Source organism: Myotis brandtii, unplaced genomic scaffold (genome assembly GCF_000412655.1).
Source record: "Myotis brandtii unplaced genomic scaffold, ASM41265v1 scaffold235, whole genome shotgun sequence".
Lineage (NCBI taxonomy): Eukaryota > Metazoa > Chordata > Mammalia > Chiroptera > Vespertilionidae > Myotis > Myotis brandtii.
The window spans coordinates 687,496-711,466 of NW_005358857.1; the positions used below are offsets into that span (position 1 = coordinate 687,496).

Below are 23,971 nucleotides of genomic sequence, written 5' to 3' on the forward strand. Positions count from 1 at the left end.
CTCAGCCCAATCTTCACCCTCTCCAATCTGGGAGCCCTCAGGGGAGCCCTCTCCAATCTGGGAGCCCTGACGGCTTAGGCCCACTCCCCGTGGTTCTCTACTCTCTGCAGGGCCTGACCGCTCCACGACCGCTGCCCAGAGGCTCTCCGCAGCCCAAAGGCCCTCCATAGCCGGAGCAGGACACTTGCCTCGTCACCACGGCGACGAAGCAACATTCCGCCAGGCCTCTCATGCTGCCCACTCTCAGCGGCTGCCCCCCCAGGACTGCAGGACTCTGGCAGAGCTGAGGGGACTGGGCACCGCCCTCTTTGTGACGGACTGATGGTTAATTTGCATATTACCCTTTTATTAGATAGGATCACTACCTTCCTCCCACAGGTCAATGGCCAATCAGTTCATCAAACAGATCATAGAGGAGTAACCACCTACATCACCACTAAGGAACTCACCTATATCAGGTCTCCTGGATTTGGATCTTCAGCTCAGAGCACCCCATTTACAACAACCCTATGTCCCACACTCCACTCCTTACCAAATCTCTTAGCACCACTGACTTCCAGGAGCCCACTAGGATCCACAGGAGCTATGCGCTATTAAGAGCATGGTTCTCAAACTCATTTCTTTCCCAACACATAAATTCTCTCCATCACCACCTTAGTTCAACCCACTAACATCTCTTTCAAATAATGCCTCCTAATCAGTTTCCCTAAGTCCATTTTTAACTCCTTGGAACACCTTCCCCTCTATTCCCATGAACTCTGGCTTACAACAGTATTTCGGTTTCTTCTCTCCCACTCAACAATACATTCACACTTCCTATTCTGGCTCACCAACTTTGGCCCCAACCTTGATGTGAACTCTGCAACTTCGGCTTTCCAACTAAGAGCCTCTGCCAGCATTTAGTCTCAGACCAGGCCTTGGCTAGAAGAGCCTCCCCAGGACTAGACACTGACCACAGCCCTGGAGCAGAAGTGGAGCACTCATGTAGCAGATCTGTTTTGCTGCCCACAGACCAAGACCCTCCACTGGCCAGCGGCTAAAACAGCAGCCCATCCCAAGGTACCTCTCCTTCAGATTGAAAGATTCCCTGTTGTCTGTCTCTCCCTCCAGAGTCTACTTGCCTCCTTTTTGATTCTCCCACCACCTAACAGGGTTTTGCCTGCGGAAGCACTCAGTACACACAAACCCATCCCTGCCTACCCCATCCTGCTCGCCCTTCTGCTGCAGACCTGCCAGCCTGGGGGGCTTGTGTCAATCTGGGAACACTCTTATTTCAGGCTTTTAGGCTATGACTCAATTTTCACAGCTAGGGCTCAAAACATCACATAAACGTATGGCTGTGGCGGCTTTTAAAGTATTGTGAACGCCCAGGATAAAAGAATAAAAAAATAATCATCCCAATGGCATCTTAATCAAAATGATGTAGGATCCTTTTCCCCAACAAGACACAGAGATGGAGAAAGCATCTCCTAACATCAGTTTCCTCGTGTCAAACAACTGAAATCAGTCTACAAAGTAAGAAATGTAATCAATACTGGGGAGAAAAAAAACAAGCAAGACAGAATGGGGGGACAGGGAAAAATGAAGCCTGTGGGCTTAACTACTCCTTTGGATTTCACCTCCCCATTACCCCTTCCTGACCTACTGGCTTTCTCTCTATGGTTGGGTACCTGTTGCGGCTACTCAGAGGGAGAGCGCAACCCCCACCCCCACACCTCCCAGTCATCTCTGCTGTAGCAAATCCTCCCTAGATACCCAGGCCTCCTGCCTCTTCATTAATCCTTCCTTCCCAACCGTTTATCTGTGTGAAGGGTATAAACCTCCCTGATCTATGGAAGGTGGGTCTTCCCAAGGGATGCCTAACAGATCCAAATGCAAAATGCCAGTACTTTTGGAGGTGGGGGTGGGGTGTCAGGTCATTATCCAGCCCTTGCCTCTCTCTAGACCCAGCAGCCCAACTCAGTGCTGCCTTCAACAGCAGCTCAGGTATCAGATGAAACTGCCATGAGGATGTCTCAGGGCCTCAGGGCCTCAGGTCACATATTTCTACAGAGCTTCACCCTTTTTGCCCACATTTTATTGGCTAAATTCTCTTAAACTTCTTCTAGCCTTTGAACTCCCACTCATAGCATCCCAATAAAACCTTCTAGCTTGAATGTGAGAAATACCATGTAACTAATACAGATAAACCTACTAACCAAATGGTGAAATATTTGCCAGGTTCAAAGCCTTCATCCTTGCTCTTCCTCATTTTCAATATTCCAATCCAAGTCAGTGTTTTCAGATGTAGGTCAGTCCCTCCTGGCTGATCCTGTGAGCGCCTTTTACAACAATTCTGAGAAGCTCAGACCTACCCCACCCTCTCCAGCCGCCTAAGTTTCTCTTAGCAGGAAGCCTAGGTGACCCTTCCCTACACTGTAAGCAGGGTTGATCAATCGCCTCCCTTGTGCCCCACTGTACCCAGGACTTACCTATGATTGCAGTTATACCGCTAAACGGTGTCTACTCTCCTCAAATATGAGCTCCTTGAGGGTAGGGAGCATTTTTAACTTATCTTTATATCCCCAGCATCTAACACAGAGCTTGAAGTTGCTATCCTGAGTAAAAAGAAGCCTTTTCATTGTTTCTTAGGTGATTACAATAAAGTCCTCCCCATTCCTTTGCCCAATTCATTGGTTTTGTCATGGCCAACAAAAACCTTAAAAGGCAGTTCAGTGTCACTGTTAGTTTACAGTCCCCGATTTCATTCACCATTCATCAATGGCCCTATTCTTTAGAGTTCTTCCCCACCACCAACCTTATTCCAGTGTCTAACAGAATCTGCATTCCAAGAGCTGTCTCAGCCTTGGGGAGGCCACCAGGATAATAAGAGGCTGGGAGTGCGGAAGGAATGCTTCTTGATTTGCACTAAATTATGTGGTGATTTTGTTACCAGTGACCCAGTGCTCCCCAAGGAAAGTTCCTGGTCCCACTGTGAGAATAAACAAGTAATCTTTTCTGCCAAAGAAGGGAGTTTAGGCAGTCCCTATTTTGGCCCCCGTGACTTGCAGCTTCCCTGTGGGCTGCCAATTTGAAACGGCAAAGGTCAACTCCATCCTTTAAATTAACCAATCACGAAAGACTGTGAGCCTAAGCTCTGTGACCAATCAAGAGTAAGGGACAGATCATGTGCATCAGGAATAAAAAGCCAAGCAGACCGCTCCGCTCAGTGTGCCCGTGCTCCCAGACCATGTGCGTGCGCACCCTCCTGCAGAAGTAAAGATATTTGCCTTGCTGCCTGGCTCCCGAGTATGCTTTGCTTTCTACCAGGACCCCTGAATTTGGGAGCTCGCCTTATTTCTAACACCACCATTAGGCAACTCCATAGCCTAAATACACACCATGGCAGCTTAAAGGTAGAAGGTAGAGAAGCTTTCTGAATAACACAAATAAATGTACCACCACCATGCATCAGTTCTCCACTCCCTGAGATGTATATTTTGCTTCTATATTGCTATGTCTGCTCCAAATAAAGAAGGGCCCTTCGGCTTTCACATGAAGTTAAAACAGGGCCAAGATGCAGACACAGCCAATGCTTGCTCCCATTCAGGGAGCAGTAGCAAGGAACCACAGTGGTAATCAGGGGGAGGCCCAATTCGATGAGGGACCACCAGGAAACAGCAGGTGGAGGAAGGGGCTTTAAGAGGGGCAGGAGAAAGCACCACATTTATGGAGGCAACAACAAAAAGGACAAAAGGGGCTAGTGAGCTGTCCCCTTCCCACCACCATCACAGGCCACCAATAGGGAATTCATTTATAGTGACCCTGGAAAAAGAGATGTGTTAAAGCAAAGATATAACTAAAAAGAAAGGCAATAATTGGTCTGATGGGCAGGGGAAAAATTATTCCAGGAGTCGGGAGCCTGTGCAAGAACACTTACGGCTCACATAGTCGTCATAATTCAGCGCCCTCAAGCATTTTGTGCTCTGCTTATGGTGTTAACTTTAATGTCTTAACATATAACACCATCCACACTAACACAAAATACTACACACGCCAGATGAGGCTGAGTTATAGTTGCTGTGGGAAGCATAACTTTGAATTTCCTGATTTTGGTGCATTTAATCTCAACCATAATGTTACATTAACGTCGGTTTTGCATTTCATTTCCCAGTTTAGAAGAATAGCGTCAGCGCCTTCGCCTGTCTGTACAGAAAAAAGTGCAGGCTGCCTGGGGCCACAGGCAGACAGACCACAACCCAACAATTGGGCTTTCCTGCTAAAAAGCCTGGCCCTACCCCTCCCACTTGGAGGAGCTGCAGCCAGGACAAGTGAGTGGGGAGGGAAGGAGTGTTCTTTTGGGGGGGACATGCCTTTCCGTCTATTTGGTGTGTGAAGGAGCAAGAGCAATATGTGTGTATTGGGGTGGGGGTTAGAGGGCGGAGGATCCTGCCTTTTAGCCTTGAATGGAGGAGAAGGGAATCAATATAGTTTAATTTGTAGGAATCTCAATCAATTTCCTATAAAGTTTTCCAAAATGTCTCTCGCACAAAAGACTAATAATGATATGCCAGCTCTAAGTCATACTGAAATTCCCCAAATGCCTCTCTTCTATATTATTCATTCTTGTGTCACCATCAACCCTCCCCCACCCTGCCCTCCCAAAATAACCCAGCACCTGGACAATTTTCTATAAAAAAGAAACTCCTTTGCTCATAGTTCTAACTCGAAATACAGATGGAATCTCGTTAAGGTTTCCTTAAAAAAAAAAAAAAAAAAAAAAAAAAAAGCAGATGGAATCTCGTTAAGGTTTCCTAAAAAAAAAAAGCCCCTGTGGACAAAGACCAAACACTAGAAAAACCCTAACCCCAAAGGTCATCTTTCTCCAAAGTTACAGGCATTTGAATACAGATGAGAAGGACAACAGTCAGCAAGGCTGCTAAAGAGCAGTGAGAAAAAAACTACACCCAGGAGGCTGTTGGATGGCCAGACGGAACTCAGGGAAGGAGGGTAGACAGCAGCCAGGACGTCTGATCCCCAGAGCAGGAGAGCTGGGCTGCCCCATCCCTGGCCATCAGGACAGCTCAGGTTACTTCCTCCTCTCCTCTTGCGGTGGACTATACCTTGTTTTCCTCACTTACATTTGCTTTGTCTTTTCTGAACACCAAGGTGGTGAGAGAAGTGGCCTCAAGTTAAAGATGCACAATTTAAAATCCCACCAAAGCTTTCAGGCTGCTCCCTGGGCCTGGGAGTCACAACCACCACCATTCCATGCACATCCACACCAAAATGAGCAACATGAACCTCTGCAAGCAGAATAAAGGGACCACGATTCTCCCAAACCTACTTCCATACCAAGAAACAATTCTTAAAGCAAGAAAGTAATAGTGTTCCTCAAATTTAGAGTCTATGTAGCATTTTAAACCATCTGAATTAAAAATAAAGTGGAAAAATGTCTTCAAATAGAAAAAGTCTCATATTCAACCAATACCTATTATGTTAATCTGAATGAAAGCATGTAAAACAAAATGAGTGGAAAAAAAACAGAAAGTGAAAGCCTACTACTGGCAAACTGACCACTCCAGTTTCACCAAACTGAACAAAGTACAAAAATAAACAACAAAAATGATGACAAATGGAAAAACATGCTTTACTATGTTTATAAATAATATTGTTACTCACCCAAGTACAACAGAGTTTACAACTGTTAATTTTTCATAGTGGCATTCCTTTAGGATAGTCCCAATAAGTTGATTCAGAGACTTCTGAAAACCAGAGACAGATGAGAGAATGAACCCAATGCCAAGCCTCCAGATAGGCTCTGGCCCAAAATTTGTTTATGACACACACTCCCATAAGAATCAGAAGTGTACTATGCAGAGGCCTTAAGTATTGAAAGCTCGTGGGAGCCAGGAAGGAGGGGAGCTGGGTGGGTTCTGATTCAGTCCCAAGCCCATTCCAGGAGGCATGCAGACCTGCCCATAAAGTCTCTCTGTCAAGTGGACAGCCATCAAGCCATTCTGAGAGAACACTAGGGAAGGCTGTTCTAACTGGCACACCATTTCCTAGTGCTTTTACTGTCTCTACTAGAAGTGCATTCTCATCCCAAGTCTCAATCTTTCTGCTTCCATTTATTTTTTTAAAAATATATTTTATTGATTTTTTACAGAGGAAGGGAGAGAGATAGTTAGAGATAGTTCTCTCTCATCGATGAGAGAGAAACATTGATCAGCTGCCTCCAGCACACCTCCTACTGGGGATGTGCCCACAACCAAGGTACATGCCCTTGACCAGAATCGAACCAGGGACCTACCAATCCGCAGGCCTATGCTCTATCCACTGAGCCAAACCAGTCAGGGCTCTGCTTCCATTTAAATCATTTCTCTTTTTTTGTCCTTATTAAAATGAGGAGCAAGTTATTATCATCCTCCTTGGAACAATTAATTCCCATATGATGAATTTATTTAGTCTGAACAAGAAATCAGTCACTAAAACCATATTCAATTTCTTTTCTTCCTAAGTCTTATCTTTGTGCCTGTGATGATTTTTGTTCCTCTTATCCTGAGCTTTACCAATTTCTCCACTGCCCTTCTTGACCAGTAGACCAAAATACCACAGAGGCTCTAATGAGAACCTGACCTATGATGACCTCAGTGGAAGGATGCTGTCATATCAGGGACTGACAGCTTCTCCAGTCCATCTTCTAAACTTCTCTGAATCCTTTCAGAATCTTGTTTCCTGCAAACTTTAGGGAAGATTTTTTTTGTTTTTTAGAGTAAGATGGGGGCTGTAAGTTGCCATCCTGTATAATAAAAGGGTAATATGCAAATCGACCAAACAGCGGAACGACTGGTCGGTATGACGCGCACTGACCACCAGGGGGCAGACGGTCAATGCAGGAGCTGCCCCCTGGTGGTCAGTGTGCTCTCACAGGGGGAGCGCCACTCAGCCACAAGCTGGGCTGATGGCTGGCGAGCGCAGCGGCAGGGGCAGGAGCCTTTCCCGCCTTCTCCATGGCAGTGCTAAGGATGTCTGACTGTGGCTTAGGCCCGCTCCCTGTGGGCTCCCAGACTGTGAAAGGGTGCAGGCTGGGCTGAGGGACAACCCCCCTCACCCCACCACAGTGCACAAATGTAGTGCACCGGGCCTCTAGTTAACAATAAGTCTCAAGTCTTTCCTGAGCTGCCCATCCCTTTCCCGAGACTGGTTCAATGGGTAGTCCAGCAGAGCTGCCTGGCCCCAAACTCACTTTCCTACCTGTTGATCACAGCATTGTAAAGCTTAATGAAGTAGAGATGCATTACATTTATCACTTGCCCTAGATCCACTCAAATCCATCACTATGTCACAGCAAGAAGTTAGATTGATCTGACAGGATTTGCTCTTTTTCACAAACCCATGTAAGTTATTACTCAGTACCCTCTGCTCTTCTAGCTGTTTGTTGATTGATTATCTGACGATCAGGTCAAGTATCTTCTCTGGAATCACAGTAAACTAACGGGTCTATAATTTCCAAGATCATTCGTATTCCCCTTTTAAAGATAAGCAAGACAGCAAATGCTTCTTCCTGAGTTCTCTAAAGCAACAGCTAATGCTTTGCTAATAATGAAGCAGGGCAGCCAATTCCTTAAGTGCCCTTGGAATCACATCATCAGGGTTCATTGATTCTGTAGATAATCTTTAATCAGGCCCAGATCCTGGTAAACAGCATGAAGCCCTAGCTCAGCCTAGATCTGAAAGGCCTTGGTACCTAAGTCTAGGAAGGAAGCTGGTGATACAGGTGATTTAAATGTGTACTGCATTATGTCTTCAGCATTGTAATAAATGAATAAAAAGAACTAAAAATAAAAAGAACAGTGCCCTTGAAAGAGAGATGAAAGGTGATACTGACAGACCAAACTGAGACATGAATCAGGCTTCACCTTCATCAACATTGGTAGGACCCTCTGTAGAACAAGGGAACAGAGCTACATAATTATCCGAGCTTATAATCTAACTGAAAAGTTCAGAAACAAACATTCATTGGCATGTGCCAGGAGGTAGAAAGCAGTAAAGGCCATAAGGGAGGTACCAAGCAATCATGAGGGATAAACTCACATGCAATAGGGATGTGTTGGGTTTCAGACTCTATACCAGTAAGGGACATAATATGGTATATTAGAATATGGATCCCTGATTCTAGCCTAAGAGAATCTACATAACCAAAATCCCCACACACCATCCAGGCACACCAACCCCAGAATCACCAATAGTTCTGGGAGGCAGAGGAGAAGACCCTAGAGCATGGACTGGGAAAGTGAATGTGGCTCAGGTAGCTTCCCAGCTATATTTCCTTTTGTACAAAGTTCCTTCCCTTAGCACATGCTCCTCAATCTGCTCCTGTCTTCCCAAGCTTAAATAGGTCTGAGTCCAATGCCCCAAAGGCAGACACTACTTTAAGGGAGAATAGGAAAAAGAAAAGGAGAAATGGGAAGGAAAAAGGGTTCTGATATCTGCTTTATGGAAAACAATATATTATTCTAAAGAAAGAACACCTTCCTGGGGGGAGGGAAATATTAATCATGAGAAATGAACCCAGTTTATCTTTGAATGGACCCCATTCCTCCCTGTCTCCCAAGTGCCTGATGCCAGTCCTCCTTTCCCCCTTCTTACTATTCCCAGGATGAACATGTCTATGCATCCCAGAACTATACACCTAATAACCCAGGCTCAGAGGGAGGAATTACAGTCCTAGAGCCAGGCATACCCAAGGTCTCCACAATACAATGAACTTCCTATCAGCTCCCAATCATTCCCCCAAAGCAAACACCAAGCACTCCAAGATCACATAGCATAGGTGCCCCTCTGCTGCTAATCCAAGCTTCCTAGTAGCACTACCTTAAAAGGTCTCTTGATACAGTCAGTAGCTAAGGAAAAAAAAAAAAACAAGCAAAAAAAATGTTCCTTTCCAACAGACCAACAATGGTACTTGTTCAGGTTATCTAATGCTGCATAACAAATCATCCCAAAGTTTAGTGGCTTAAAACATCAATAATCATTTATTATCTCTCACAATTCTGTAAGCCAGGAATTCAGGAGTGGCTCAGTTAGCCAGTCTGGCTCACGGTCTTTCCTGAGGTTGAAGTAAGATGTCCACTGGGGCTGGAGTTATCTAAAGGCTTGATTGGGGCTGTCGGATTCACTTCCAAGATAGCACCAAGAAACATGACTGGCAAGTTGGTACTGGCTTTTAGCTAAGAGCCTTAGTTCCTATATACACGTGCCTACCCAAAGGGCTGCTTGAATGTCCTCATAGCATGGTGGCTGGCTTCCGAGAACAAGTGATCCAAAAGAGCAAGTGGACTGCAATGCTTTTTATGAGTCAGCCACAGAATGTGGCTTCCACTATATTGTATTGGTTATACAGGGCTAGCGGATTCAGTGTGGGCGGGGAACAACCAAGGATATGAATATTAAGAGGCAAGAATTGCTGGGGACCATCTTGGAGGCTGACTACCACAGTATTCCTCCAAGAACATGCAGTAGTAATGGAAGAGGAAAGGAGAGGAGGGAAAGGAGAGAGGAAGGGTGGGACAAAGGAAATATTTTGATTCCCAAAGGGTGAGGCCGAGAGAAATAATGTACCCGGTTTTCTCCAGAGACTGCCTTACCCTAGCATGCCTGAACCATGTCTTGCTTCCTAGGCAGGAACTCCAGATTAGTAGCTAAAAGCCAGAAGACATGAGAAAGTTCCTCTGGGTCCCAGGAAGCAAGACTATCCTCCCCGCCCCCTCCTTTCCACCCCACCTTTTCTGAAGCAACGATGCAACAGTTACCTGAGGTTGAATCTGTGGCTTGTCACACGTGGCCTCAAAGTCCAGCACTAAAAAGTAGTGATACCTCTGGGGAGGGAAGGACACCATTGCTGCCATGGATGCGCCAAAGCCGTGGGCCGCCAGCTTTCTGGTGGATATGGAGCAGAACTCCGGAACACCACAGGGAGAAAATAAGTGGGAGCCCAGCACTTTTCTTGCTCTTGAAAGTAAATATGAAGAAAATCGAGCTGCTCCAGTCTGCAAAGGTGCTAGCATTGAACATCCAGAAGCATCTAAAACTTAGGGGAGGAAAAATTAAAAACAAAACAAAAAAACAAAAACAAAAAAACAGAGAGCCTGGGTTACTCCCCTCCCACTGTGGCCCTGTTCCATCTAGTCTTCAGGGATAGTCACACAATATGAACCACTCCCGTTTGCTTCTGAGCCCCTTTTCTTAATCACTGTATTCATTACTGAAGTTCAAGACCCTAATACTGGTCCCTGCCGCATTATGACAGCTTGGAGTTTCCCAGATCATTCTCAAAACAACATTGGCCTTCATCTTTACATGGAGCTCTCACGTTCAAAAGAGAGGAGAGAAAAATTCTGTGCTCACTTCTCAGGTGGTGACAGCTAACATTAAAGCTAAGGTTCCCAAAGTAACATGAAGGGACCCAGTTGCACAATCAGCCAAGTAGACTCAGAGGGACAGCTGAGAACACCCAATATTCTCTCCTCAGTTCCATTGCGAGCCATTTGCCCCTAGCTTTCCTGCCTGTATTTTGACATCTCTACATAGCTTTCTCCCTTCTCCAACGTGAAAGCAAACAGAGCCAATCACAGGGGAGTTTGCTCATGATATTCTGCTGATTCCCCAGCCCCCACACCAGTAAGTGGCACCCTGGGAGAATGAAAACGCCTGCAGAGCACAGCTGGCAACAGCCTCAGGCCTTCCCATTTGCTGCCTTTAGAATCACTCTTTCTACTAGAGGCCTTGAATGACTGCAGGACTTTTTTTAAATAGGGAAGAAAAAGAGAAAACCCAGATGTGGCAGTAATGGGAGCATTGCTAAAAATCTAGTAAAGTTTCTGAGTGAACATGTGCAAGAAAAAAAAAAATCCAAATGACTTTTCAAGTTTTCCCTTTAAATTTGCAGAATGTCTGCTCTTTAGAGGGCTAACGAAATATAAAAATCAAAGCCTAAGTTTTAAATAACTCAAGCTTCCTTGAAAAAAAAAAAAAAAAGGAACAAAGCAGAAATTTGGTGTTTTCCCCTCTTTCATACCAAATACTCAAATTCCCTCAAAGTCAGACAAGAAATTTCACTGCCTATACAGAAATGGCCATAGTTTATGCCTTTTGGAACCCCATGCTTGCGGAGCCAAAAGCTTGTCTCTGAAAGACTGCAAATGGGCGCTTGCTCCCTCACATAGAGTGGAGGGGGACAGCAGTCAGTGAAGTCCAGAGCATATTCAGAGGCAACAAGATCACTACTACCTGAGTGGACATGGGACAATACCAAGTATCACTTCTCATCCTGGCTCTCCCAACTCACTGAATGAGCTACAATTATTTGCCTGCACATTTATTAGGATACTAGAGGCCCAATGTACGAAATTCATGCAAGGGTCTCAGTCCCTGCCACCTCCGTGGCTGCCTCTGCCTCAGTCCCCCATCCGGGAAGGTCATCCGGTCTAATTAGCATATTACACTTTTATTATTATAGATATGCTAGTGTGCATTCTCAATTTTCCTATCCCTATAGTGAGATTCCATGTAGATTCAATAGAACTAAGACCGAAAATTATTTTAAATTCTTCATGGTTCCTGCATATGCACAGTGCTTGTTTTCACCATAGCTTCCCAGCCTCTCCAAAAATGCAGCCAAAACTCAGCCCGGAGTAGACAAAAGCTGGCTTGAGTTTCATTAGGGAATCTCTTGGAAAGGCAAATGGGCCAATAACCCTTTGAAAGCCGGAATCCAAAATAACTCTTTATATCACCCACTCCTGAACAGTACTGAAGCCTTGATGAGATAGGAGATACCAGTCCGCTCACATTATGCTTTCTAGTTTGGTCTAAAGTTCTTCAGGGCCTTAGAATACTTCTCTAACCGCTCAAGGTCAGGCCATGCATAAGGATTTTTGAAAGTCTTAATATTCTCCAGTATGTAAATACAGTATATAAAGTGTATGTACAATCAACCAGACCTCATCTGCCAGATGCTACAGGCAATTAAATGTCATGATTAAGGAGGGCTTCAGGTTTGCATCCTGGCTTTACCAGTTATTTACCATGGCACAATGGGCAAACTCCGTTCTTCGATTCCTCACCTGTAAAATGACAATAACAGCTCCTACTCCTTAAGTGAGAGTGAAATGAGAGGACACACGTAAAGCACTAAGAGCAGTGTCTGGCACATAAGGGCTCAATAAATATTACCTTACTATTGGGATAATCCAAGATGGCTGCAGAATAGATGGAAGCTACACTCACCTCCTCCCAGCACCAAACTGGATTACAACTAAATTATAGATCAATATTAGCTTACTGTTATTACTACTACCTTACTGGGCTATGCCCACCTGGTCAAACCTACATCCCCATACTTTGGGCCTATAAACCCACTGAATGCATAACGCACCCTCAGAGAGTAACATTAATGTCTCCTACATCCTAGGATCTCTAGATCTCTCATATACCATACTATATATATGCCCATCCCCTTCCATGGACAATATATTAATGGCCAGAGTTCCTCTTTCCGGCAGGTCTTGCTTTTCTCACCTGATTTCACCCACATCAAATAGTTTCTCTTGTAGGAAGTCTTGAGAGCAGACATTAGTAGACCAGGCCTCCACATGTCAGCAGTCACTGGGTTCTATACTTCCCTTACTTCTACAAACCAAGTTCAACTCAAGTCAAGAAACAGAGGGCACCTCTTCCTCTTTCCTTACTGAAAAATTCAAATCTAATGGCTTTAGGCAGGTGACAACAACAATTGGAATGGGGGAAGCAGAAGGGTCTGGAGGTTAGAATGAGAGTCCATGTAGGTGAGGAGGGCATCCACACAGATGCAGGGAGGTGTGATGTAGCATGTCAGAGCCCATGTGGAGTGTGGAGGGCATCCACAGGGGAGTGGTGGAGGAGTCCAATGTGGTGAGTCATGGGCAGGGTAAAAAAGGCATCCAAGAGGGGGAAAGAGCAGTGGCAATGATGGGAGATTACTTATATAAAGAGGAATTAATTAAAGAAGGGCATATATTAAGGGTAATGGAAACCCCATTTCTCACTATTCGAGTATAGAATTAAAATATGGAAAAAGGAAAAGATAAATTTCTGATACATAATAAAAATAAAGCTAGATACAAATGTGAGTATGAATATACACACACAGGTACATATACAAATATATAAATACATGCATATATATTTCCTAGCTCTGTTTGCTGAAGGGCCAAGGAGCAGCAACACTCCAATAACAATGAGTACACATAGCACCCAGTTGCCTTCTAAATAATACTCTACAGAGCTCTTTGAGAAATGGCTGATTCCAGGGCTATGGTAGAGAAAGGGACAAGATGAACCTGGAATATCTTATGCCAAAAAGCAAGGAAATTCTCAATGATAGTAACATATCAAAAAGATGCAGAAGTCAGCTTCAAGGGGATCTGGCAAAATAAATAATGATATTAATAGATTATAATGAGCTAAATAAAAAGGAAACTATGACTTCATAAAGATATAAGTAAATAAATAAAATTCAAGTCTGATAAGGGATATTCACATAGTTTGAAAGTGCCTCCCCACAGAATGTTTATTATAACAGGAAGTAAGCTTACAATGGGGAAGCCTGGCAGATATCACCTTAATCCACTGAACAAAATGAACATCATTAATAATGGGATAAATCAAAATCATGTACCACAAGATATAAGATGCAATGAGAAGAACAAAACATTTCTGTGATATTCAAAGATGTATAACCTAAATATAATCATCAGAAAATATCAGACAAACCCTAATTGAAGGATAGCCTATAATGTCCAAAAGTATCAAGGTCATGGCCCAGTTGGCGTGGCTCAGTGGTTGAGCATCGACCTATGAACCAGAAGGTCACGGTTCGATTCCTGGTCAGGGCACATGTCCAGGTTGCGGGCCCGATCCCAGTGTGGGTATGTAGGAGGCAGCCAATCGATGATTCTCTCTCGTCACTGATGTTTCTATCTCTCTCCCCCTCTCTTTTCCTCTCTGAAATCAATAAAAAATACATATATTTTTTTTAAATCAAGGTCATAAAGGTCAAGGTATAGTTAAAGAGACTCGATGACTAAAGGCAATGCACAATTCTGAACTGGATCATTTTGCTACAAAGAACATTATTGGGACAACAGGCAAAACTTGAATGGGGTTTGAGGATTAGATGGAGGTAATGTTATCAATGTCAATTTCCTGGTTTTCATGATTGCATTTTGTTTAGGTGGGAAAACGTCCTTGCATTAGGAAATACATGCAAAGTATTCAGGGTGATGGGGCGTTAGATCAACAACATAACTCTCAAATGGTTCAAAAAATTTCTTTGTATTAAATTTCCAACTTTTATGTAAATTTGGTCTATTTCAAACTTTTTAAAATTTATCTTTTAATCCATATGCAATGTTGTTTTAAAAAAGAAACCAAGAACAGACAGTATGTAAGGGAGCAATCTCCCCATACTGTCCATAGAAGGTAGGTTGCATGCTCTCCTCTAGCAGGGGAGCTGGCGAGTCTCCATCAGAGCCCCCAGTTGGTGCCCCTCACTGGGCACTCCTGCCACCATTAGAGCCCTAAGTGCAGTGGAGCTTCACCTGCCCTCGTTTTCTCTGGCTTCTAGGGGTTTCTCTTTTCTATTGATGTCTTTATACTTTAGTCATAAGTTTGCAGAATATAAGTCTAGAACTTATATTATCAACTGGGACTTTGAGTATCAAGTTGAGGGGCAAAACGCAAAAGAAATAGTTTATGATTCTGTGTTTTTCTGCACACAATCTTTCATCAGAGACCAAGATTTATACCATTTATTCTCAGATACCCTTTTATTTCTCCTAGTAAATTAACAGTAGTAAGTAGCTTATGGCAAGGAGGAAAACGAATGATTCCCTTCTCAAAATGAAGGGACCAGCCCCCTAGGGGCAGGGGAGGGGTAAACAGGACTGCCACAGGGCTAGTCAGATTTGGAGAAACAGGCCTGAGCCACAGCCCCTGGAGGATGGTCTCTGTGCAGAGTATTTACACAACAGACACCAATGGCTCCTCTGCAGCCATTACTGTCGGTCAGGTAAATAACGCATGTGCCAAAACACACATTTAATGAGGGAAATAATATGCCTTTATAAAAAGCCTCAATCTGTATTTACCTGAGAGACCAGAGGAGCACCAAATCACCAGATTAGTGGAACCACAGAGGAGTCATTCTGGTGTCTTGGGTAAATAGACATTTTATAGCCTTCCATTACTAGAGGGGGGAAGGGAGGGCAAAGGGAGGGGGGCCATCCTTTAACATCCACATGCACAGGCCAGGGGAGCCTGGGGGATGGAAAAGAAGAAAAGCCCATCATGAAACACGGGATCTACTCCCACCCTATCTCCCCAACCATATATACTTGAAATGGGGGGTGGCGGGGGGGATGGAGGGAGGCAGGAAGGTTTGTACACCCCTGGATTCAATCCATTCCATTAAAAGACAGACTGGTGGCAGAAGATTCCAGAGAAACTCCAAGGCACCAGAGGCAGGTTCTGAGTCCAGCTGACTGGAAGCAACTGGGTCAGCTGCAGTTTCCCCAGGTCCCAGACCTGGGGCAAGCCTCTGTCCCAATCTGACCAGTAGTACCACAACTGCTCAGGCATCTGAGTCACAAAAGTATCAACAGACAATACAGTAATACCTGTCTGGAACTTACTCAGTCACAGGCTCTATCTTAGGCAGCTAAAAATAGCCTGGGGAAAATACAAATAAACTGTATGCCTTAAAAAGTAATAATCTTCAATCTAATGAGTGCATCCTTACTGTCAGACCACTTTGATGAAAATTAGACTATCAAAGGGGAAAGAAAACTTAAGAGGTGACACAGTCCAGCCAGCCAGTGAAAACGAGCTCCAGAAAAAGAAACGATTGCACAAGGTTCACAAAGCAAGAAAGAGGAATAGAACCCAGAGCTCCCAACTCCCAGTTCAGGGACTTGGGCCACTGCCCCAACACAAGGCCTCATCACCTGAACCCCAAGTGGAGGCCAAGGGCCTGAGAGCTAGGTCTAATATGCTGAAAGGTAGAAGCTGAGACAACAAAGGTTGACATGCACTGGATCCTCTACACAACTTCCTGATGGTCCCAAAATGGAATGAAGAAGGAACTCTAAAGCTGGGTTCTCAATTCAACAAAACTTTCTCCTCTCTAGAACCTGTCACTTCTTGGCCTGTAGCTACAGCTGCTTTGGCTCCAACACAGGGCTAGGGAAAGCTCACCCAACGTCAGAAGCAGTTGCTAATCCCAAACTATCAGCAGAGCAAAAGTCACCAAAGACCTCCAGGAACTTCAAATTCTGGTGGCAGCATCACAGGCCATTGGAGGTTCACTCTCCCCATGACTGTTTCCACAGGGCAAGGCAGCACAAAGAAGAAGTGACTGTGCTCAGCCGGAGTGGCTCAGTGGTTGAGCGTTGACCTACAAACCAGGAGGTCACGGTTCCATTCCTGGTCAGGGAACATGGCCAGGTTGCGGGCTCAATCCCCAGTATGGGCTGTGCAGGAGGCAGTCTATCAATGATTCTCTCTCATCATTGATGTTTCTATCTCTCTCTCCCTCCCTAAAATAAATAAAAATGTATTAAAAATAAAATAAACAAAAATAAAACTAAAAAGAAGTGACTGTGATTTGCCTGCTGTCTGCCAATCCATCAGCCACATCCAGTAGTTTGGCAAATTCCATAGAGGGGCCAAAGCTGAGAAATATCTCTTTGCAAAACCCTACAAGTCAATTCTGACCCCATTGCATACAAGTAGGGGCAAAGGCTTATTTCCTAACACATCATAAATAAGATAGAAATGGATGAAGGGCAGGGTATGGTACTCTCACCCTGTTAAGCACCTCCTACACTCGTAGACAGCATCTGGTCCCAAAACCTTCTACTTATGAGACGGAGAACTGATAGAGAAACAAGGAGTCATATAGCTAGTTGTCAAAAGGCTGGTATTAGCCAAGCTTAGGTTTTAATCCTAACTCTAATACATATTCTTTGTAATGACAGCTATAGAAATATTTATCTCTTCGGGGTTTGATGTAGACACACAACATATATAAAGTGCTTTGCACAACAGTAAGTGCTCAATAAAAGGGAGCTATTGCTGTTAACAAGATAAAGAGGAAAGGAAAACATTTTCTGAAAATCTACTATAAGACAGGCTCATTATTAGGAATTTACATATTTCATCCCATTTAATCCTTTCAACTATCCAGCAAAATGGGTAACAGTATTACCACTTTACACATGAGAAAACTAAGGCTCGGAGGCACTTTGGGTCCTGTTCTCCTCTCCCATGCTTGACGGCCCATGTTTCCCCACTGGACTCATTCCCCCATCAGCCAGCCATAAGGCTAATAACAATGCATATCCACTTCAGTGTGGTGTGTTTTTTTGGGGGGTGATAAGGTGTGACTTTAACTCAAACTAACTCAACCACAAGCAATAATTAAGTTTGTCCAATTCATCCAAATTTGTTTTCGAAACCATTTTTAAATATATTCTAACAAGAAAAACACATTGCAGTCCTGGGTACAAAAAGCAGAAACAGGAAGGGGTACCCTGGACTAAAACAACTGCAGCACAAGGAACACAAAGCCTCTTCTACAACAATTCCAGGGGAGCAAATCCTCCCATCTCACAGAGCAGAGAAACTGGCAGGAGGCAAGGTGACAATCAGCTCTTGCTCAGTTCCCCAAATTAGATGTTTTCTTTTACAAATCTGTGCCTTGGCAAATGCTCCTTCCTCTGTTTTAAAACATACTTCTGTTTTCACCAGGCAAATTATTGCTCCTTCCTCAAAATCCAACTCAAATCTCCCCTTTTGGGGAGCTTTCTCTGACACCATCATAAAGTTAATTGATCCAATAGCACAGTTTAACCTCATTCGATAACTTTTATCTCACTAGATTGTAAGATTTTAGTTATCTGTTTCTCCTCCTACCAGCCATTTTCAGGAGAAGGTGAGGTTGGAAGATAGTAGGTATAGTTGTGTGTGTGTGTGTGTGTGTGTGTGTGTGTGTGTGTGTGTGTGTGTGTTTAAAAATAATATCTGACATGATAATTTCTTTGACTTGTCTTTGGTCAGACTCTTTGCTGCATTTTAAAATTTCAAGCAGCATTAAAGAAAAGCATAAAATTAGTTTTCTCCATCTAAATATTGCATGAGTTTAAAAAGTATGAGAAACACTGAGCTAGACATAGATCCTTAAGGGCAAGGACCACATCTTATTCATTTCTGTATTCCCAGTCCAGAGCCAGGCACAAGCAAGTGTGAGTCAATGTTTGCTGAATGAATGTATATGCCCAAAGTCATAAAGTCAACTGGGCTGGAAACAGAACATGTTAGAGCAGAGCAGGGTCTAAGTACCAATCAAAGCTTCTTTTCCTCTCTCTCTCTCTCTCCCTTCCTCCCTTCTTCCTAAGCCATCCCATTCTGTCCTCTCAGTTAAAGAGAAAGGGGAGAAACATTGCCTTGGTGCCAGAATACTATTAAAAGGATTAATTTAGGGACCAGTGTTTGGACTGTCACATCCAATCACTACCACAGATCTACAGCTTCCCAAATCAAGCTCATGCAAAGAGGAATCAATTGCAAGGACACAGAGGGTCTGAACAGGCATACTAATGGCCTCCTGAGGTGCCAGCGGCCAGCTCTGACACTCCCATAAATTATCCGCCTTTTGATTTTACCTGTAGCTGTGGGGCACAAGGCACAATTTTGAACATATCAAAGCAATCTCTTGTAACCCAAGGCTCCCCCAAGAATGTCCCCAAAGGAGGACGGGCTAAAAACAATGACCCAAAGGGAATCTGCTTCTCAACAGGCCTGTTCCTAGCAGCCATCAATTAAAATCCAACAGGACCAAGAGGATAAAGTGGGCCCCAAATTAAGCCCAGCATATCTGGATAAGGCATGCATCAGAACACATTTCTGCAGTGGCTACACATCTCTGACTCAGGGGAAGAGAAATCACAGCAATAAACTAACAATTTCATCTGGAGGCAAATCTGCACTAGCTCTCACGATACCTTACAGCATGACCTTGGGCAACACACTTAACCTTACTGGGCCTCAGTTTCCCCAATGGGTAGCAGGGATAACAATGCTGACCACCTGACCCACTTCCTAGAGTTGTGAAAAGTAATAAAAGACATCCGAGAGGCGCTACAAAGATGTGAGGCCACAAGGGTGGCAATACTAATAAATGACCCAGACGGATGGGGAGAGATGACTGGTCACACTTCGGTGTATTTTTTTGGGTAGCTGCTCTCTCAGTTCGCTTCACTGATGGTATGGGGACTAAGGTCCACACTGAACAAAGTTCTGGGATTCTAAATGGGATCCCTGCCCTCTGAAAATGTTCCATTATGAAGAGCAGTGCCTTGGTTTAGTTGTAACTTCCTCCTGTCTGCTGACTGCCTCGCCTCTGCCAGGGTCCATGTTTCTACCATATGGCCACAAATACAATTGTGAGGACCCAAAACATACTAAGCCACAGGCCAACTCACCCAATTGCTGGCTGCTTTGTAAGAAATTATTGTGTACAATACTATTAGTAACAAAAGTTAAATACACTGTGCTAAGAGCTTTACATATAGTATCTCATTAAATCCTTTAACCAACCCTACCAAGTTCCATTATCCATTTTACAGGTAGGAAAGCTAAATTCAGCGAGGTAAGTCACTTAACCATGGTCACATAACACCGTATCAGAAACCTACAGGCTTCCCTTCAGCAATGCAAGTACACTGGGGCTTGTAGGAGGAGGAAACAATTCATCAGACACTCAACTTCATTTGGTCCCTGTGCCTAAGCAACATTCCCAAAACCAGGAAAAAAGGCATCATTTTGCCACAAGCAAGGAGAGACTGAGTAGGACAATAATGAGGGCAATTCCTGGAAAGTTTAGGAAAATGGGTGGTTCTCTGTGTGTACAGTTCAAGAAGTTCAAAGCAATTGTCATTGAGCTATAAGCCGTAAGACCAAGATCTCTACCAGGGCTCCATGTATTTCCTATTTCTTTAAATAGGAACGAGTTCCCAAAGTCTTTTCAATCATTTGACACAAACTTTCCCTTCCTACATCTTTTCTAGTCTGTGAAATAGGAGCTGGTATCACCAACAAATTCTTTGGTAGACATCTTTTAAGCTCCAGTAGATGGCCTGGAAATCAGTAAAGAGAACAAGTATATACATATATGCAAAGATTCAGTTATACTCAATCTTTAAGTGTCAAAATACTGCCTCAAAGAGGGAAATATAAAATGCTACCCATGTAACTGCCACAGTCTCCTTACTGGTCTCTCTGCTCCAATATTGTCTCCTTCGACCCATTCTTAACATTGAAATCAGAGCAAACTTTCCAAAACATATATTATCAGTCCACTGCTTAATACCTTTTCATGAATTCTTACTGCTCTTATGAGAGTCTGCTCCAGGGGCTGGCAAACTGTGGTCCACAGGCCAAATCCAGCTGCCATTGTTTTTATAAATTTTACTGGAACACAGCCATGTCATTCATTTTCGTACTATGTCTGCTTTCATGTTGTTACAGTAGAGTTGAGTAGAGTCGAATAATTGTGACAGAGACCCACAAAGCCTTAATATGTACTGGTCTTTTACAGAAAAAGTTTGCTGACCTAGTCTAATTTTTCCCCTGCCCACTATCTGCTTCTAAGTTCCTTAAGGTCCTGGCCTCTGTTTACCTTTCCTGTTTCCTTTCTCACCATTTTCCTACCCTTTGCCCACAGAGTACTCTTTCAATCACACTAAACTTCAGTTTCTCAAATTCAATAAAGCTCTGACCTTCACACTTGGTCCCTCATGTTTTCATCTAATTCCAGATGAAGAGGTTACTTCCTGCGTAGCCTTCCCTAAGTCCATTGGTCTGGGTGAGGACCCTTCTGAGTACTCCCAAAGCACCTATACTTACCTTATTATAGCACTCACAGAGTGTATTATAATTGCTACTTTACTATCTGTCTTTCCCATGAATTTGTAAGCTCTTTGGTCAGGGGAAGTAGCTATCTTATTTAGCACCACAATCCCAGGGCCTAGCAAAGTGTCTGGCCCTTAGTTATGAAAGAAACAGCCTCTGAAATCCTGGATATCAATCATCGGAGTCTACCTTTTTAGCTAGCCCCAATCCGTGTAAAATGGAGACAGGCTGGGATTAACCATCCACCCAAAGGTGACTCACAACCCAAATTAAACCACGATCCCAAAGGCCTTGGTCAAATGTATTAACAAAAGTCAAATGAATGTGTTCCTTCCTACTGTCTAAAGATGTTTATTTCTCAGAATAAAGAACTATTCCAGCTTATTAAACCTTTCTGAACCTAAAGGTGTTTATGAAATGCCCACAAAGAAATCATGACAGAACTTGAGAGTCTGGATACCCTACCTCCAACTCTCACACATATAGACTCTGGGTAAGTTTCAGTGGTCTTTGAGCATATGGTGTCTTATTAGAAAAAGCTACACACAAATACAATCTGCACCCGCCCCGGCCCCTCACCCTCCAAGCTCAAAACACTCATAAGGAAGAAGTCAAGCCAAACTTGACCATGCAGCAGAATTCTCACCTCTCCTTACTTCGAAGATGCCAAGGCTGGTAGCTGGGGATGCTGAAGGTTCTGTGAAAGCTGGAAAGCCCCAATGCTGTGGATAAATACACATCTCTGCAACAAGTCTATTTCAATACAAAGGATCAAATCCTCATGGGGCTGCTATATGAAAAAATTTAAAGACCACCAGTATACTTCAAACTCCTAAACTCAAACTACTTTGGGATAACAGCCATCTATGTGGAAGGACAGTGCCTGTATAGAGGTTTCAGAAGCTACTGGTAGTATATATTTTTGGAATGAGGAATTTTATGTTCTCTAGTAGCATATTTTTCTTCCTAAGAGAGTTACCTCCTAGGAACACTAAACATTTACAATATCTAAGCTTGGACTGAGAAAGAGGCCATAAAGTTGTATGCTCTCTGGATAATCCCAGAATCCTGGTCTAGTCAAGGAGAGGACACTAGTAAGGATGCCAATATTCAGAACTCAGGTCTTTTACAGGAAAAGTTTGCTGACCTAGTCTAAATTTTCCCCTAAGGGCCAGGATTAGAGGAGGGGTTGCCACAAACACACAAGCCATATTGCAAATGCCCACATAAACTAGGAAACACTTGCAGGATACTTCCAGGTCTGCCTCAAGTTCTTAGAAAATCAAGGTAACCAAATTCCAAATCAAATCATCGATGGACACCTATCATTATTTATCACCTAGTTCAGATCTTCCGAAGGACTAGAAGTTGCAGAGGCGCCCTTATAAGCTAGCAAAATGCCCTTTGCACAGAGAAACACCTAGGTTTGGAATCAATCTATTCCTGTCTACCACTCTATACACATTTAAGACGTTATTCTACTCAGATTCTCTGAGAAAATGTCACTCATCAACTTAGCCCACCACAAACAAAACACTTTTCAAGATGAAAAGGAATAAAAGCACTTTTATTTGGAATTATAAGTTGGGAGGAGAGCTCTCAGCCAAGCTCTATGACCTAGCTAGCCGATTATTTACAGGATCTTTGGGCGGGAATTGTTAATGAGCTTTTAATTTGGAGTGCTTAAGTTGCCAAAGTGCTCTGAGCTCCAGTGAAGCACCACAGAATCCATAAAGGAAACCTTATCAATCACTTCCCGGCAGCTCCCTTCCCCCACCCCCCACCTCTCTGAGGAAAGGCAGCCAAGTGAGTTTCTAACCAACATCACAGACACACACATTAGTGGAGTCACACTCCAAGTCCCTGTTTATAAATGGGCTTTTAAATGGTAGGGGATTCAGGTATAATATACTTAAGCTCCAGGCACGAACCCACTAAAACAAGGCCTGTGTGTATGATAAAGTCAGAATAAAGCAGAATTTGATGAAGCCAATTTCTGGTGCAAACTCTACAATCAAAAATCATTCAGCCAATCACAACCTACTATAGTTCAAATAGTGCATAGTCTTTGGCCAATGGGATTCGTGTTTTTTTGCCCTTCGGCTGGGAGACTGGTAAAATGTCTGACAAGAGCTAATGCCAGACAACTATAGTAGAGGCAATGATAGACACCATCAATCTGCAAAATCCAGCCCAAAGGACAGAATCCAACCCTCCTCTCCCAATGAGGGGCCACATTCAGCATCTTCCAAGTCAACAGGAGCAGTTATATTTTGCAAGAACTCGAAGTCAAGCCCCAATCCTAGTTCACGCTTTTTTGTTTTAAGACAGCACCTGTTGCTATAACATTTGCAGGAAAAACAAACAGAAAGCTAGCCCAGTTAGGCCCCTTATTCACTCCTTCCACCATCACTACTACCACCGCTACAGATTTACAAAGAGGTAAACTAACCTTATGTGTCTGTGTAGGTGTTGGGAAGGGGGGAAGGAGATGTTCTATATGCTATCCCCTTGCTGGATTTCTATCCTCTCTGATCAAACCTCTTCCTCCTCCCTGGTAATCCCATGTAAGAAGTCAGTACCCTTAGTCACCCCACCCGTCTGTCTGGCAGAGCCCTGCCCCACGCCCTCTCCGCCTGACCATTACTCAGTAGATCACGCATCCAGGGTGAGCACATGGGCCAGCACCCAAGCTGCACAAACTGTGCGCGCCGCGACCCTCACCCCGCATGCACCAACCAGGGCCCACTCTGGGGAGCCTCTCCGCATCACCCACCCCAGGGTGTTGCCCCCAACTCGGGCCCATCCAAGTCCAGGGGAGAGTAAGGGGAGGGGCAGGGGGCCAGGAGACCAGTCCTCCTTCCCAGGGCCGCCCCCGCCCCCCGTCAGCAGCAGGAGAGGCTGTCGCCATGGCAACGCCCGCTCCTTGGGGCCAGCGCGGCAGGCTCCCTCCAGGTGCAGGCCCCGCCCTCTCCCTCGG

At 44.1% G+C, this 23,971-nt stretch overlaps 1 protein-coding gene across 13 annotated transcripts in view; it reads right to left on the bottom strand.

The window, feature by feature from the left end:
* The window catches only part of ERI3 (ERI1 exoribonuclease family member 3), a 132,823-nt gene that overhangs the window by 108,716 nt on the left and 136 nt on the right, over positions 1-23,971 (bottom strand). For 5 of the 13 annotated variants that reach the window (XR_001362196.1, XM_005866630.2, XM_014540039.1 and 2 more), the window contains exons 1-3: positions 23,768-23,965; positions 21,638-21,713; positions 9,795-10,072 (exon numbers count right to left, since the gene is read on the bottom strand). Coding sequence is in view for 11 of the 13 variants with exons in the window: in XM_005866630.2 (XP_005866692.1) it covers positions 9,795-10,072; positions 21,638-21,713; positions 23,768-23,902 (489 nt within the window). In the remaining 2 variants the exon portion in view is untranslated. Of the gene's footprint in view, positions 1-9,794; positions 10,073-12,561; positions 12,673-21,637; positions 23,419-23,767; positions 23,966-23,971 lie in introns of those variants that run through there. The other 8 variants (XM_014540042.1, XM_014540044.1, XM_014540041.1 and 5 more) reach the window with 6 other exon arrangements.